A 17,689-nucleotide genomic window follows, 5' to 3' on the forward strand; every position below is an offset into this window, starting at 1 on the left:
GATTGGTTTCTCGGCGCGGGACGCGGCTCACAACCTCGTTCTGCTCCAGGGCCTTTCTTCCCGGAGGTGCATGAAGAGGTGACGAAGTCGTGGACGGCCCCTTTCACGGCCAGAAGCCGCTCGTCTCCCTCTTCCATCCTCACCACCCTCGATGGCGGGGCAGCCAGGGGGTACGTGGATGTTCCCCAGGTGGAGAGAGCGGTTGCGGTGCACCTGTGCCCACAAAACGCCGCCACTTGGAGGAATCGTCCGCGTCTCCCATCCAAGGCCTGTAAACTATCGGCCACGCTCGCTGCCAAGGCTTACAGTGCCGCGGGCCAAGCTGCCTCCGCCCTGCATGCCATGGCTATCCTGCAGGTACACCAAGCCAAGGCGCTCAAAGCAATGCACGAGGGTGGTACCGACCCGGGGTTGATGCAGGAGCTGCGCACGGTGACTGACTTCGCCTTACAGGCGATGAAGGTCACGGCGCGGTCCCTCGGGAAGGCGATGTCCATGCTGGTGGTCCAGGAGCGGCATCTCTGGCTGAACCTGGCTGAGATGAGGGACATGGACAAGGCCCGCTTTCTCGATGCTCCCATCTCCCAGGTAGTACTGTTCGGCGACACTGTCGAGGACTTTGCCCAGCAGTTCTCGGCGGTGCAAAAGCAGACTGAGGCCATCCAACACATCTTGCCCCGACGTGTGCCTCCGGTTGCCACCATTCCGTCGCGGGCAGCGCCTCAGCCTGCTCGTCGCCGTGGGCGCCCCCCTGCGTCCTCCACACCAGCTCCGCCCCGTGCTGAGAGTTCTTTGAGGCCGGCGCGTCGAGCCCCGCGCAGGAGAGCGGCGCCCCCCGTGTCACTCCCGGCTGCGAAGTCCTCAAGGAAGTCGACTAAGCTGCCCTGACACGGGCAACTCGGAGATGTGGGGAACTGCTCTTCAGGAGCTGGCGAAGACAGCGCCACTCCTTCCCCCGGAGGAGGGCCGGGTGGAAAATCTTCAGTTTATGTTTCTTTCTGTTCCGCCGCTGGTCAAACGGCCAGTGGCACCTACTTTTTCAAAAAAAGAGCAAATTCCCCTTCCTCCGAGATTGCTGTCCTGCTGGCGAAGGATGCAATCGAGCCGGTCCCTCCAGCCGAGATGAGGACAGGGTTTTACAGCCCTTACTTCATCTTGCCCAAGAAAAGCGGTGGCCTTCGACCTATCCTGGATCTGCGAGTCTTGAATCGGGCCCTGCACAAGCTCCCGTTCAGGATGTTGACGCAGAAACGCATTATCAAATGCGTCCAGCCCCAGGATTGGTTTGCAGCGATCGACCTGAAAGACGCGTACTTTCATGTCTCGTTCCTCCCTCGTCACAGACCGTTTCTGCGGTTTGCCTTCGAGGGTCAGGCGTGGCAGTACAAGGTCCTCCCCTTCGGGCTCTCCCTGTCCCCCCGTGTCTTCACGAAGGTCGCGGAGTGCGCCCTTGCCTGTCGCATGTCTCAACTCGCCCGCCATCTCCTCCTCTGGAGTCAGACGTGGCTCAAGTCGCTGCGCGCTATCCACATCCCGGGGGAGCTCAATCGTGCAGCCGACGCGCTCTCACGACAGCTCACTTTCCCCGGGGAATGGCGACTCCATCCCCAGACGGTCCAGCTGATCTGGAGTCGATTCGGGGAAGCCCAGGTAGACCTGTTTGCTTCCCACGAGTCCTCCCACTGCCAGCTGTACTATTCCCTGTCCCAGGCCCCCCTGGGCACAGATGCACTGGCACACAGCTGGCCTCTGGCTTTACGCAAGTATGCGTTTCCCCCAGTGAGCCTGCTCGCACAGACACTGTGCAAGGTCAGGGAGGACGAGGAACAGGTCCTGTTGGTTGCGCCTTATTGGCCCACCCGGACCTGGTTTTCGGAACTCATGCTCCTCGTGACAGCCCCTCCCTGGCGCATCCCCCTGAGGAGAGACCTTCTCTCTCAGGGGCTTGGCACCATTTGGCACCCGAGTCCAGATCTCTGGAACCTCCACGTGTGGCTTCTGGATGGGACGCGGCAGACCTAAGTGATCTGCCCCCATCGGTGGTAGACACTATCACTCAGGCTAGAGCCCCTTCTACGAGGCAGGCCTATGGTCTGAAGTGGAGTCTGTTCACGAATTGGTGTTCTTCTCACCGAGATGACCCCCGGAGATGCCCGGTCAGAGTCTTGATTTCTTTCCTGCCAGAAAGGTTGGAGCGTGGTCTGTCACCCTACACCCTGAAAGTGTATGTGGCTGCCATTGCAGCCCATCACGATGCAGTGGACAGCCGGTCCCTGGGGAGGCATGACCTGATCGTCAGGTTCCTGAGGGGTGCCAGAAGGTTACATCCTCCTAGGACACCCCTGATTCCCTCCTGGGACCTCTCTATTGTCCTGGCGGGACTTCAGAGGGGTCCCTTTGAGCCGCTGGATTCAGTCGAGCTTAAGTTCCTGTCTCTCAAGACAGCGCTCCTGATCGCGCTCACTTCCATCAAGAGGGTCGGGGACCTCCAAGAACTTTCGGTAAGTGAAGAGTGCCTTGTGTTCGGGCCGGCCTACTCTCACGTTGTCCTGAGACCCCGGCCTGGATACGTGCCCAAGGTTCCCACCACTCCCTTCCGAGACCAGGTGGTGAACCTGCAAGCGCTGCCCCTGGAGGAGGCAGATCCAGCCTTGGCGTCGCTGTGTCCCGTAAGAGTGCTTCGCATATACGTGGACCGCACCCAGAGCTTTAGAAGCTCTGAGCAGCTCCTGGTCTGCTTTGGAGGTCAGCAGAAGGGGAAGGCTGTCTCTAAGCAGAGGTTGGCCCACTGGATAGTGGATGCCATCGCCTTGGCTTACCATTCCCAAGGCGAGCCGTGCCCCCTGGGGGTGAGGGCCCACTCCACACGGAGTGTGGCCTCCTCCTATGCACTGGGGCACGGCGCCTCTCTGGCAGACATCTGTCGAGCTGCGGGCTGGGCGACACCTAAAACCTTTGCGAGGTTTTACAACCTCCGTGTGGAGCCAGTTTCTTCCCGTGTGTTGGGTAACAGGTAATTGGCGGGAAGGGCTGGCTGGGTGTCACGCTTGCTGTGCCATTCCCCCTAACACGGGGATGTGAGCGCCTTTCTTCTCCCAGTAGAGTTCCCCGGTTGGTGTACCCTGGTCGAGCATCCTCCAGCACCCTCGGCAGTCAGACTTGGCGGAGCAGTCTGTCGCCAGGCCCAGTACTGGTGTTAGCATGCCCGGAGTTCCGGTCAGCCCCTGTACTGGGCTAGGTGTTCATATGGCTTGGTTCCCTACGGGTAATCCCATATGGGTATTCTTCCACGGTAAGGTTTCCCTCTTGGCAAACCCGTGTCTTCCCTTGACAGACCCGTTCTGTCAGTCTCTTCTGGCAGCCGTTCCATCCCTACTCCAAGGTAGGACCTGCCTCAGAGACCCCTTCCATATGTAGTACTGCCCCCTGGGTCAGTCCATATCGGTATATCCACATGTCACCTCCCTACGGGTAGGATGTGGTCTCCGTAGCGACCTTTTCCTAGGCTCGCTTCCCCATTGTCTTGCCAAAGCTGAAAGAACAAATAGGGAAGATTTGAAGCAATCTTTCTCTGAAGGTTGAAATCCCTTCCATTAACTTATGTGGGCGGAACAGCAGCGTGGCCTTCTCCAGCAGCGATGTGCTCACCCTTTGGCCCCTTCGGTACCGAGGTCAGTGAATTTGCGCTGGGGCTTTGGGAAGGTTACGACCTTAAGCGTAGCTTTTGTGGCACGCCAGGGCTTGTCGACAATTGCAGCGCCACAGGGTTGTGACGATGTTCAGGTTGTGGTGTTTTCCATAGGACCCCATATGTCGTTCGACATAACTCGTAGTGACCGACAGATAGGGAACGTCTCGGTTACGTACGTAACCCTCGTTTCCTGATGGAGGGAACGGAGACGTTATGTCCCCATGCCACAACCTTGAACCATTCGCTGTTGCCGGGACACGTTCTCGGCTCCTCAGCGTAAAACCTAATGAGTGGATGCACCTGTCGCCCTATTAATACCCGTGGCTTGGGGAGTGGCTCAGGTGTGTTAATCCACTAGCCAATTTTCATTGGCGTTTTCTCTTAAATTCAGAGACGATTGGCCTTCCAAGTGAGACCCCATATGTCGTTCGACATAATGTCTCCGTTCCCTCCATCAGGGAACGAGGGTTACATACGTAACCGAGACGTTTTGAGTCATTTTCTCCTGATAACCCCGAAAAGAACTTAAATTACACTTTCAGTTTTAATCGTACAGATAAGAGCAATACATGAATCGAATCTGTAAAGGGTCTACTTTTTTTGGATAGAGACATAATAACAACAAAACTTTGTGCACTTATAAAATAAAGATAACAAACAAGGTGTGCTGTCTGCAGCCTTTGTCTGCACTGATCTTTATTTACAAACACGTCATTAAAATGAACTGTAACTCCGTAAATTCTCAACGAAGAGACATGAGAGAGATATCTATAGAAAGCTTGACATGTCTACTTTTAAACTAAACAAGTGCCACCAAAACAGATTTTCTGTGATAAAGTAATCCATATGAAAACAACGCGATGTCTGTTTTTCCTGTCTCCCTTCATTATGTCTAATGTGATCACGCCCCCGCGCTGAACGCGCTATTCAGATTCAAACTGAAGCGCGCGGCTTGAATACGCCCACACAGAAGAAAAAGCAGCGAGCCTGTTCTTCAAGTTTTTATTTTACTGTTTGCTTCGCGATGAGAGGAATAAGACCTAATTCACCCCAAAAAGATGTCATGTGGTTGAGGATTTGAGAAATGGATTTCCTCCGAAAAAAAGAATGAAGGACTTTATTCAGCAGAGATCATAAACATGAGTAAGTCTTTTTATTTATTTATATACTTGTACTAGTTTTCACATAACGTGTAAACATTTTACTAGTTAGACTTTTTCCAAAGACTTTTTCCATACTATAATTCCTGACTAAATATATAATCAAGAGAAACATTATGAAGTTTCAATAACAATATACAATACTATACCATTCAAAAGCTTGATGTAAATAATATAAATGTAACAAATAAATAACCGTAGGCTAACAAATGTAAAAACAATGCTGTTCTTTCAATTTATTCCCCCTAAAAAACCTAAAAAATATTCTCAGCTATTTTCAACATTAATAATAATAATAATGATAATAATAACAACAATAAATGTTTTTTTTGTAGAAAATAAGATTGTTAAAAGGATTTCTGAAGGATTGTGTGACTGGAGTAATGATGCAAAAACATTTATTTGAAAGTCAGCTTTGATTGTTCCTAATAAACTGTTTAACTGCTCCCCCAAGTGGATATTAAAGTATGTTGTGGGATAATTAAATATATTCTAAATAAACTACAAACATAAAATTATATAGATTTATTTTGTTCTCACATTCTTTCTTTTAACACCTCCCTCACAGTGGCACAGCTGACTGAGAGGCTCATTATGCAGCTCATTATTCAGGCCTTTGTCTTCTCAGGTGTAAATCACAATGATATTCATGATAGTTGACGCCTACACGCATATGACTTTTACCAACAAAAAGTGTCTTAGAAAATGTAAATCAATATATTGTTTTCTGTAAGTGAGTAAACAAGATGATTTTCACATAATTTAGAAAAATTCTAGGCTACAAGCTCCAGTTCTCAAAAATCCCGGGAACCAATGTTCTCTCTGTGTTTTTTTTTGCCTTTTTCAAGTGTTTTAACATTTTAAGTTTTTCACTAACCACGCATAATATATTTTTTCTCAAAAACACAATCATGTTCATACATGCATTTTACATATAATTATAGCCCAGTTTGTGCTGTTTACAGTGAGATTAGACTTTACCCATTCAGATATTGATAAGAAACTGAAAAAAGCACAAATGTCAGGGCATGACAAAACTTCTCCAGGCCCCAAAAATACCCTTACACTCCAGAGGGTTAAGCTAAGGAATAAGGCTGGAGATTTTAATGTCTTGTAAATCTTCATACAGCCTTAGACTTTCTAAAGTAATAAAATTATTTATTCTCTACAACTTTTGTGAGATCTCTGTTTATTTTGCCATTTTTGCTACTCAACTTCATATGTATGATCTAACTGTGTGTATGTGTAACAGCTCAAGCTAATTCTGTTTTGTATCAAGTTTCATAAGGCTTAATTGTGCTTTGAGACTTTTTTTATCCCCCACCAGGCAAATAAGTGACTTAAAGTGACACTTCACCCCCAAATTAAAATTTTGTCATAAATTACTAACCCACATGTCCTTCCAAACCCGTAAAGCTTTGTTTGTCTTTGGAACACAATTGAAGTTATTTTGGATGAAAACCAGGAGGCTTGTGACTGTCCCATAGACTGCCAAGTAAAACAGCAATGTTGAATAGGGGTTGAATGATTATGACATAGCTCTCTTATTAAAATCTTTTAACTCAAAAATATTACATTATATATTGACATTATCACTTTTAATATGCCAGTGAACTGTTATAGATGCAATTTTTATTTTATCCTGGATCTTAAGAAAAGCTTGTATTTGTAAAGTACTGCAATCTCTGAGGGGTTGAGTAATTTTGATTGCAACTGTAGGTTATAATTGTGGAAAATTTGAATTCTTTTGTAGTTTTCATTTTCATTTTTATAACTTTACCCAGCTTTACTGTAAAAAGAGTCAATTTAGGCCAGAATTCCATCTTTTTATTTTCTTAATTCTAGAACATGTACTTGTATGATAATCTGTGTTATAAAGAAGAATAACATCTTATTTAAATAGAATTTCAGACTGCAGTATCACTGAAGAAGGTTATAAAGCTCTGTCTTCAGCTCTGAGATCAAACCCTTCACATCTGATAGAGCTGGATCTCACAGGAAATGATCCTGGAGAATCAGGAGTGAAGCTGCTCAGTGATTTACTACAGGATCCAAACTGTCAACTCAACACACTGAGGTGAGACCTGATGAAATAATGATAAATAAGTTTTTTTAAAAAAAGAATTTTTTTATTATATATAAATATTATTAAATTATGTTATATTCTATTCTATTATTGATCAAACATGAAAGATCAGATGTTGCTGCTGTTTTCATGATAAATGTCAGCACAGTTTAGTTGTGTTAAAAGTTACAGGTTATTTAGACATTTTAAAGACATGATTTTTTAATCTAGATTTAAACTGCAAGAGTGTGTCTGCCTCCCGTACAATGTTAGGTAGGTTATTTCAGATTTTAGGTGCCAAATTGGGAAAGGATCTGCCGCCCGCAGATGATTTTGATATTCTAGGTATTATCAAATTGCCAAAATGATTATAAAAATGAGTTTTGAGAACGCAGCGGACGTGGAGGATTATAATGTAACAAGAGCTCTTTCAAATACTGAGGTGCTAAACCATTCAGGGCTTTATAAGTAATAAGCAATATTTTAAAATCTATGCGATGCTTGATAGGGAGCCAGTGCAGTGTTTACAGGACCGGGCTAATATGGTCATACTTCCTGGTTCTAGTAAGAACTCTTGCTGCTGCATTTTGGACTAGCTGTAGTTTGTTCACTAAGCATGCAGAACAACCACCCAATAAAGCATTACAATAATCTAAACTTGAGGTCATAAATGCATGGATTAACATTTCTGCATTTGACATTGAGAGCATAGACCGTAATTTCGATATATTTTTGAGATGGAAAAATCCACTTTTACAGATGCTAGAAACGTGGCTTTCCAAGGAAAGATTGCTATCAAATAGCACACCTAGGCTCCTAACTGATGACGAAGAATTGACAGAGCAGCCATCAAGCCTTAGACAGTTTTTTATGTTATTAACTAGAGCCCCAGATACAGATCCCCTGTAAAGACCTTGTCTCAGACGACCACCGGGACAAGACCACAGGAAACAGATGATTCTTCTGCACAATCTGACTTTGCTGCAGCCTGGAATTGAACTGATGGTTTCGTCTGGTCAGAGGAGAACTGGCCCACCAACTTAGCCTGGTTTCTCCCAAGGTTTTTTTTTCCATTCTGTCACCGATGGAGTTTTGGTTCCTTGCCGCTGTCGCCTCTGGCTTGCTTAGTTGGGGACACTTCATTTACAGCGATATCGTTGACTTGCAAATAAATGCACAGACACTATTTAAACTGAACAGAGATGACCCTTACGAAAAATAACCATGGTTTTATTATAGTAAAACTGTAGTAAACCATGGTCTTTTGGCGTGTTGACTACCATTTGTATAACCACAGATTTACTACACATACCATGGTTAAACCATGGTTAATATAGCAAAACCATGGTTAATTTGTGGTTACCATGGTTTAACTATAGGAACCATGGTTTTTTGGTTTTATTTGTAGTAAAACCATGGTTAATTTTCGTAAGGGGACATCACTGAATTCAATAATGAATTGCCTTTAACTGTCATTTTGCATTATGGACACATTGTTTTCCTAATGAATGTTGTTCAGTTGCTTTGACGCAATATTATATTGTTTAAAGCGCTATATAAATAAAGGTGACTTGACTTGACTTGATTACATGCATTGTTTTTAGGTCCTATAATTAACACCTCTGTTCTTTCAGAATTTAGCAGTAATAAATTACTCGTCATCCAGTTTTTTATATCGACTATCAATTCCATTAGTTTTTCTAATTGGTGTGTTTCACCGGGCCGCGAAGAAATACAGAGCTGAGTATCATATCAGCATAACTGTGCAAGCTAACACCATGTTTCCTGATGATATCTCCCAAGGGTAGCATGTAAAGGGAGAAGAGTAGACTATGGATGCTTAGCTGTCACAAGCTAGTTATCTCTTTGCTTACTTTCCTCATCTCCTGTTTAAAAGCCAGAAAGATCTTGAGATTTTTGAGAATCATGATCTAGTGACCTTTTGCCCCTGAGTTTTTTTGTGTGAAGAATTTACTTTTAACTTACAAAAAAAGATGTATATTTAAATGTTCAACTGTTTAAACTTGAAATAGAACTTTTTGTTACAAACAATGTTCGATTATCTTTAAATGTTTTGTGATCCAATGCACATTGAAATGATTCCAGCTTCATCTTCTCTTCTGCAGGTTTTTGGGTCCTGCTGCAGATGAAGCCTGTCAGTATGTGACTGGAATTGTGGGTAAAAACCCGTTACTCCTGAGGGAGCTGAATCTGAGGGGACATAAACTAGGAGGAGACACACGAGTGAATCAGATCGCTGCTCTTCTGCAGGATAAACACTGTACACTCAACACACTGATGTGAGTATCTTACATCATTTCACATGTTACATGGCTAGTAATGTTACAGTAGTCTATTTTAATTTTTTTTCTTAATATAACGGGGCTGGGGCTGGAGAAAATAATAGCCAGTATTATAGCTAGTATTTTATTAATGTGTTTACCATCGTTTACCTTTAATACAGATTCCAACCTTCTAAGAAAAGATTCATACAACTTTTGATAAATATTATATTTATGTGTGTGTGCATGTTTATACATTTATATTTACATTTACATTACATTTACATTTAATCATTGAGCAGACGTTTTTATCTAAAGCGACTCACAAATGAGAACAATAGAAGCAATCGAACCAACAAGAGAACAACAACAGTATAAAAGTGCCACGAAAAGTCTCAAGTAGTCTAGTACAGAACGCATAGCCATGTTTTTTTCTTTATGAATATAATAGAAAAGAAAAGGTAAGTGCTAGTATTAGTTGGTTAAGTGCTTGCGAAAAAGATGAGTCTTTAGATGTTTTTTGAAAATGAGTAAAGACTCAGCTGTTTGAATTGAGATTGGGAGGTCATTCCACCAGCTGGGCACAGTCCAGGAAAAGGTCAGTGAGAGTGATTTTGAACCTTTTTGAGATGGCACCACAAGGCGTTGTTGACTTGCAGAGCACAAACTTCTGGAGGCCACATAAGATTGAACTAGTGAGTTTAGGTTTGTTGGTGCCCTGCTGTTTAATTTCACAAACACCTGGGTGGTGTTGGCGCAGTGGATAAGAAACATGCCTTTGGTGTGAGAGACCCGGGTTTGAATCCACTGTGAGACACCAATGTGTCCCTGAGCAAGACACTTAACCCCTAGTTGCTCCAGAGGTGTGCGACCTCTGACATATATAGCAATTGTAAGTCGCTTTGGATAAAAGCGTCAGCTAAATGAATAAATGTAAATGTAAATAAATAAAGTGTCATTTGCACTTCTCGTTAGATGCTAACTGAATTTCATTAACTGGGTCAGTCTGGTTTCCACTGTCACTTCTGGGGCTTGATTGTGCCTGGTTGAGAGTGAAATGAAAATGAAAATCTTTCAAAGAGGTCAAACTGGGGCTAGAGGAGTTTAGGTTAGAGGAGGTTATGAACAAAGGGGCGGTTTCTCTCATCTGGAGAGCATCAGTGCTGGGGATAATTTCATAAAGTTAAAGACAGTTAATAATAATAGCTCAGAACTCACTTTCAGATAGCAGAGAGTGTTTGAAATAACTTCTGTTTGAGATCTGGTGTGGATTATGAACCTTACAAGGCAGAAACTTTTATACAACTATGCACGCTAGCCATTAACATTACCATAGTAAACATGGTAAATACAACCATTTGAAGAAATCAGATCTCAGCTTCTCATTCGGGCAATCACAATAGTGTATTATTTAGTAACATTTTATCTGTCCTAAATCTCGTCTTGTCTATGCTCTGCGTATGTTAAAAAATAGCCTAATAATGGTGTTTGTTCGAGAGCTCCCTTTGCTACTCGGGTTGTATTTTTGACGGAAAAATATAGAAATGATGATTCTTTCTTAACTTTTACAGAGCGAATGCATAAGGAAATAGGAAATATACATTTTTTATGTGATAAACTATGTATCATTTATTAATTTACTTCTCTAATATGTATTTAATAACTGGCTTTGGTTTCCGGCTTCACTACCGTGCAGACATTCTTGCTTAGTGCTCTGCGCTTTCACAGAAAAAGTAGTACTTCCTCACGCAAATCAAAAAGTTCTGATAGAACTCTGCACCGAGACAACCAGCGGACTTAAGTGTGCAGAAGCAGCTGTTTGTAATGCGCTCCCAATTCATTGCATAAAATGTCGAAAAGACGAGTATTTAGAGGTTGTGCCTTTATCATTTGGCACAAAGTGACTGGTGCATGTCATCGTATATTAGTGGGGGGGGGGGCCGCGTTCGGGAGGTAGTTAAGCTTCCTGACAGCCTTGTGGATGAAGCTGTCCTTCAGTCTGCTGGTCCTGGCCTGGAGACTCCGCAGCCTCCTCCCTGATGGTAGCAGGCTGAAGAAGCTGTGTGATGGGTGGGTGGGATCACCTGTGATGCAGAGGGCTTTGCGAGTGAGACGGGTTCTGTAAATGTGCTGGAGGGAGGGGAGAGAGACACCAATGATCTTCTCAGCTTCTCTCACTATGCGTTGCAGAGTGTTTCGGCAGGACGCATTGCAGGCGCCATACCACACAGTGATGCAGCCAACAGGATGCTCTCGGTGGTGCCTCTGTAGAAGGTGTACAAGATGGGGGCGGGGCTCTGGCTCTTCTCAGTTTGCGGAAGATGTAAAGATGCTGCTGTGATTTCTTGGCCAGTGCTGCTGTGTGTTCTGTCCAGGAGAAGTCCTCTGTGATGTGTATACCCAGGAACTTGGTGCTGCTCACTCTCTCCACAGTCGCACCGTTGATGGTCAGAGGAACATGCTGAGTGTGCACTCTCCTGAAGTCAACAACAATCTTCTGCGTCTTCTCCATGTTCAGAGAGAGATTGTTGTCCCTGCACCACCTGGCCAGGCGGCTCACCTCGCTCCTGTAGTTTGTCTCATCTCTGTTGCTAATGAGACCCACCACAGTCATGTCATCCGCAAACTTAATGAAGAGGTTGGAGTTGTGTGACGTTGTGCAGTCATGGGTCAGTAGAGTGAAGAGGAGGGGGCTCAACACACATCCTTGGGGGGCCCCAGTGTTCAGTGTGATAGTGCTGGATGTGTTGCTGCCGACCCGTACTGCCTGAGGTCTTCCAGTCAGAAAGTCCAACAGCCAGTTGCACAGCAAAGTGTTGAGCCCCAGCTTGACCAGTTTGTAAATGAGCTGTTGAGGGATGATTGTGTTTAATGCTGAACTGAATTTTATGAACAGCATTCTGACATATGAGTCTTTTTTGTCCAGATGTCTGAGTGCTGAGTGGACGGCAATGGAGATGGCATCATCGATCGACCGGTTGGACCGATAAGCAAACTGGAAGGGGTCCAGGGAGGGGGGTAGGGGGGGCAGACTTGATGCGGTGCATGACTAGGCGTTCAAAGCACTTCATGAGGATGGGAGTAAGTGCAACAGGACGGTAGTCATTGAAGCAGGATGGAGATGGCTTCTTCGGGACTGAAATGATGGTGGTAGCTTTGAAACATTTGGGAACAACTGCCCGACTAAGTGAGATGTTAAAAATGTCTGTGAAGACATCAGTAAAATCTGCAGCACAGTCTCTCAGTACACGACCAGGGATGTTGTCAGGACCCGGAGCTTTGCGTGCATTGATCCTGCTGAAGGATCTCCTCACGTTGTCTGGGGGTCAGCGTCATCACCTGATCGCCAGGAGGAGGTGGAGTCTTCAGTGCAGTGGTGCTGTTTTGTTGCTCAAAGCGAGCGAGGAAGGTGTTCAGCTCATTTAGCAGAGAGATGTTGCTGTCACAGGTCCGTGGTGGGGGCTTGTAGTCCGTAATGGTCTGTATCCCCTGCTACAGGTTCCTAGTGTCTCTACTGTCGCTGAATTGATGGGCTATCCTCCTGGAGTGCTGTTTCTTAGCCTCTCTGATGGCACGGGACAGGTTGGCCCTGGCTGTTCTCAGGCCCACCTCATCTCCAGCTCTGAAGGCAGCGTTCCGCATCTTCAGGAGTCTGTAGATCTCCCGTCATCCACGGCTTCTGATTGGCCCGGACAGTGATGGTTTTTGTGACTGTTAAATCATCAATACACTTGTTGATGATGTAGGCAGTGACAGTCTCTGAGTACTCCTGGAGGTCAGTGGTGTTATTGCATGTGGCAGCCTGCTTAAACATCTTCCAGTCAGTTGTGTCGAAGCAGTCTTGAAGAACTTCTGATGATCCTTCTGGCCACACTTTAATCTGTTTGTGAACCGGTTAGGCGACTTTAACGAGTGTACGTTAGCCAGTACGATGGTGGGGATAGATGGATTGTGTGGGTTAGCCGTTAGCCTAGCCCGGATACCTCCACGCTTACCCCTCTTCTGCTTCCTCTCACACCGCTTGTGGCACCTCCGCTGTGGGCGAGATGCAGTAGTGGGGGTCGGTGATGGTGTAGGCCTCCGTTTCTTTTTTTTTTTTTGATATAGGCTACGTTATGAACATAAAATTGACATACACTGAAATACTTTATCCACGGAGTGAAGGTGGAGTGGTGTTTCTGGCGTCAATGAGCGCGGAGCAGAGCGATTATTAAATGGTCGGAGCAGAGGGAATTTGTTTTGTACTCCGTCATTTTTGGTCATACAGATAAAAGTAATCAATCTTTCGAATCTATGTACTTTATTTGTGTGCACTTAGAATAACAGCGAAACGCTGTGCTTCTGTAAAATAATTAAAGCAAACAAGATGCAGTTTCTGCCATCTGGGTCATGTGAATTTGAGCGTGACCCAGGTTAGCATGGATGATTTACATGAAATTTAATGTACCGAAGGTGCTTAGGCACCTATTGTATCCGTAAGCTTGATTTTTTTCTTTCGCTGCAAGTCGAAATGGCAGCCCAGTTGTTAAATTTGGCACTCTGATAGAGGACAGTGAGAAAAGTTACCATAGCACATTTGGAGTCTCTAACTCTCTAGCGCTATCACTTGTCTAAACTTAAAAAAAATGATGCTAATAACTTTTGAACTGTAAACCACAATGTAATAATATAACTTCCTAATCGCCGGGAAGAAGGAGGCGGGAACCGGTGGACAATCAAAATTAAACTTTAATAATCACAAAATAAACACAAAACAGCGCCTCAGCCCCAAACAGACGACTGATGCGCACAAATAAAAAGCAAAACATAAAATAAAGCCCAGGCCTGGTCCTCTCTCGTCCTTCACTGTCGTCGCTCCAGTTTTATATCCTTCCATCTCCTACGTGGGTCTCGAGACCGGTGGTGGGTCGCAGGTGTAGCTCATCTCCAATCACTTCACCGGCCTCACTCCTCGTTCCCACGTCCCTCAGCCCCACCCCACTCGTCACATACCCTCGAGACTGCGCTCTACTCCCCCCCCCCCCCTCCCCCCGCGCTTATGGGGACCTGCGGGAACCTGGGGGTAGGACAGACGAGGCGAGAGAAAAGGAGATGGAAGGAGGAGCGACAGAGACGAGAGAGGGGAGAGAGAAAAAAAAAAAATTCTGGTTCCCAGACGCACTGCTGTTCGGCCCTCCACCAACTGGGTGATCTCCTCCGCAGTGCCTGGCGGTGGCACTGGACGGCCCTCTGTGGATGGCATGACACTCCTCCACCGCCCGGTGAACGGCTCCAGCTCTCTGGCGAACGGCGCCGACTCCTCCGCTCCCTCACGGACGGCAGCCGCCCCTCCACATCACGGGCAACCGGCAGCGAGCTCGCCCGTCCCCGGCAATTCTCTCCAGCCCACCGCCTCGAGCGTCCGTGGCGGCATCCTCCTCGCCTGCTCGATGGCACAGCGGATTCACCACAGCGGCGAGGGATCTTCAGCAATGCGTCCCTCCTTCTCCCAGGTTTCGGCACCTCACGGATGACTGATGCGCACAAATAAAAAGCAAAACATAAAATAAAGCCCAGGCCTGGTCCTCTCTCATCCTTCACTGTCGTCGATCCAGTTTTATATCCTTCCATCTCCTACGTGGGACTCGAGACCGGTGGTGTAGCTCATCTCCAATCACTCCACCGGCCTCACTCCACGTTACCATGTCCCTCGGCCCCGCCCCACTCGTCACACACAAAATTAAAATTCTTACAAAATTTTCCTCTGATTCCTTGGCTCATGCCGAGGCGAAAGGACACCAAAATGAAAAAATGTTTAGGTTTAGTTTTTCGGCTATTTTCAATTGTTCGTAAAAACTACTTTTTTAGGCCGTTGAACTAGTTGTCATGAAATTTGAACCAGATCACCTTCAGACCACTCTGGAAAAAGTTATGGAATTCAATCTGATTAGTCATACTGTTTCCAAATAGCACGTGAACAAATTCTACGAGAAGCATGCAAAAGTGGACATGAGGCTATATCTCCACAATGGTTTCGCTTATTGATACCAAACTTGGTGTGTGTTATAAAAAGCATGACCCGAGACTACCTGCAGTGTTTCAGTGCTGTGTCCCCTAGTGGTCAGGAGATATGAAAAATGCATATTTTTACTCTTGACTTCTGAATGCTTTAGCCAAAAATCCCAAAACTGGTCTCGTTAAGATTCGGCGGGTCATGTAGAGTCAAATGATATCATGGCTGTGTCAGCCATTTTAGGTGTCTGCCATTTTGAATTATGTTCTAAAATGTTGTATTTTTTGAAAGCAGTAGCGTATCATTATGAAAATAATTACAAAAATCTATATATATATATATATATATATATATATATATATATATATATATATATATATATATATATATATATATATATATATATATATATATATATATATATATATATATATATAATGCAGTTTATCAAGAATAATGATTGATCTAACCAGACAAATTTCCATTTGAAGTTTTAATTCCACATTTCAAAGTACAGTAACTGTCATTGAAACATGATGTCAGATCACTGAAATATAAATAACAGAAAAAAAGAAAAAAAAAAATATATATATACACACACACACACACACACACACACACACAAAAGAACATGCAGGTTTCCAATTAAATTGTTAAAACAGCCTTAGCTTACAAGCAAATTATAACACTTACAATAATTGTTAATAATATAAAGAGGTCAGCTCTGGGATGAAAAGAATTACCAGTAAACATAAGTAATGAGTATATCTGGTACCAAAGAATGTGCAGGACACCAAAAGAAATTCAGGTATAACATCACATTTACAAGCCATTTCTAACAATAAGATAAGTGGTAATAATTTAGAATAAAACTCTGGAGTAGAATAGACCATTATAATGGCATTGCTGACCTGTGTTACAAGATGTCTCTTGTATCTGTGATAAACATCTTCACACACACACACACACATATATATATATATATATATATATATATATATATATATATATAAAATACTGAGGTAAAATCAGTAGTAGAACAGATATAACTGCAATGCTGACCTGTGGCACAAGGATTTACAAGCTATATTTAACAATATAATAAGAGTTAAGCACTATGATAATATATACAGTGAACAGTGTGGATTGGGTGAGTGCAGTCTGACACTTCTGGCTTCTTTAGGGGTCTTGATGTTACTGACTGCAGGATAAAGAAAGGGTTCCAGTTGTCAGTGATGCTGGGGTGTCAGTAGTCAGCCTAGGTTTAAGGGGTCGGCTGTGGGTCCCTCTCAGCTGTGTGGCGCCTTTTTCCGCCTTCACGGTCAGATGCTCCTTTCAGGTAACACGTAACGTTAACCTGGACGGCTTCATCAGTGGCATCCTGGGTTGCCGGGTTCTTCCGGATGGCTCCTGTAGAAAATACAGATCTGTCATTCCATTTGAATGGCATAATGCCATACACATCTACTAAACATTTTTTTTTACATCCAACTTACTTTGAACAATGGTCTTAAGGAACATGTCTCTAAATCATGCTTTATCCCCAACTCCAGTCCAGGTTGTATTGATGGAAAGGTGATTAGAGAAGATACTTTGAAGCATCCGCCAGACGGTTGTCTTTAGGTCCCTCCCACATTTGCTTGCCAAAAACCGAAGCTGAAAAAGCTTACAAATTACATTTCTCTGAAGCTTATCATACATACATATAAAATGTGACAGGGTGTGGATTCAGACTGTAGAATATGCAGTGTACAATCTTAATTCTACTTTTTAGATTACCCTATGGAGTTATAAACGAAATCAGCACACTTACAAATCGTTCCTGGAGCTCTTTATCCTGCCTCAAACTGTTGTCAAGCAACGCCAAATCTTCCTGGGTGTCTAGGGGGGAGTAACAGATCCCCTGGCAGGGATAACTCTCCAACAGACACATTGGCACTGAAATGTTGCAGCATAGTGTCCATTTTGTTGTCCATGCTACGCACAACATCGCCAAACTCTTCAAGACGTCGCAGCATTAAGGTCTGATCTGCCCCAGTGGCCCCAGTGGGAATTAAACCAACAACCACAGGTGTTGTTTGCAAGTTGTACCTGATTGCCCAGTGCGAGCAAACGTTTTCAACATTGTCCCAACTTGCTTCACCTGCTCTTGAAGTGAGCCGCTGTCATCCGAAGCTACAAAATGAAAGGCATATGGTAATTTTGTACATACATCACGTACTCTTTCCTAAGTTTGACTTTTTTGTGCATGTTCTTACCTGCTCGTGCAGTGCTTTCCCTCAGAGCTTGGTTCTCCTCTCTCAGAGCTTGGTTCTCCTCCCTAAGGGCTTGTTTTTCATTCTGGAGTCTCTGGAAAGAGGAAACAGAAATTTGAAAATCTAACAAAGGGTATAGTTTAGTGGCAGGATCACAAATCAAGCATCACAGCAATTTTACATACCACCTCTGAAGTCTACAGATGGCACAACATTTTCCACGTTTTCTGGAATCGATGCAACT

At 44.6% G+C, this 17,689-nt stretch overlaps 1 protein-coding gene and 1 long non-coding RNA gene across 3 annotated transcripts in view; one reads left to right on the forward strand and one right to left on the reverse strand.

Moving 5' to 3' along the window:
- Positions 1-342: 342 nt before the first annotated feature.
- The window catches only part of LOC132159297 (ribonuclease inhibitor-like), a 42,777-nt gene continuing 25,430 nt past the window's right edge, over positions 343-17,689 (forward strand). The window contains exons 1-3 of the mRNA XM_059568821.1: positions 343-629; positions 6,755-6,928; positions 9,043-9,216. Of these exons, the coding sequence (XP_059424804.1) occupies positions 343-629; positions 6,755-6,928; positions 9,043-9,216 (635 nt within the window). The remainder of the gene's footprint in view (positions 630-6,754; positions 6,929-9,042; positions 9,217-17,689) is intronic.
- LOC132159424 (uncharacterized) lies at positions 16,198-17,546 on the reverse strand. 2 transcript variants are annotated; one of them, XR_009437836.1, is made up of 4 exons: positions 17,449-17,546; positions 17,282-17,365; positions 16,687-16,846; positions 16,198-16,600 (listed from the first exon to the last, which is right to left on the reverse strand). It is a non-coding gene; the product is annotated as an uncharacterized LOC132159424 (long non-coding RNA). The 2 variants fall into 2 exon arrangements; XR_009437837.1 differs by lacking the exons at positions 17,282-17,365; positions 17,449-17,546 and adding an exon at positions 17,004-17,222.

This window comes from Carassius carassius, chromosome 16 (assembly GCF_963082965.1).
Source record: "Carassius carassius chromosome 16, fCarCar2.1, whole genome shotgun sequence".
NCBI lineage: Eukaryota > Metazoa > Chordata > Actinopteri > Cypriniformes > Cyprinidae > Carassius > Carassius carassius.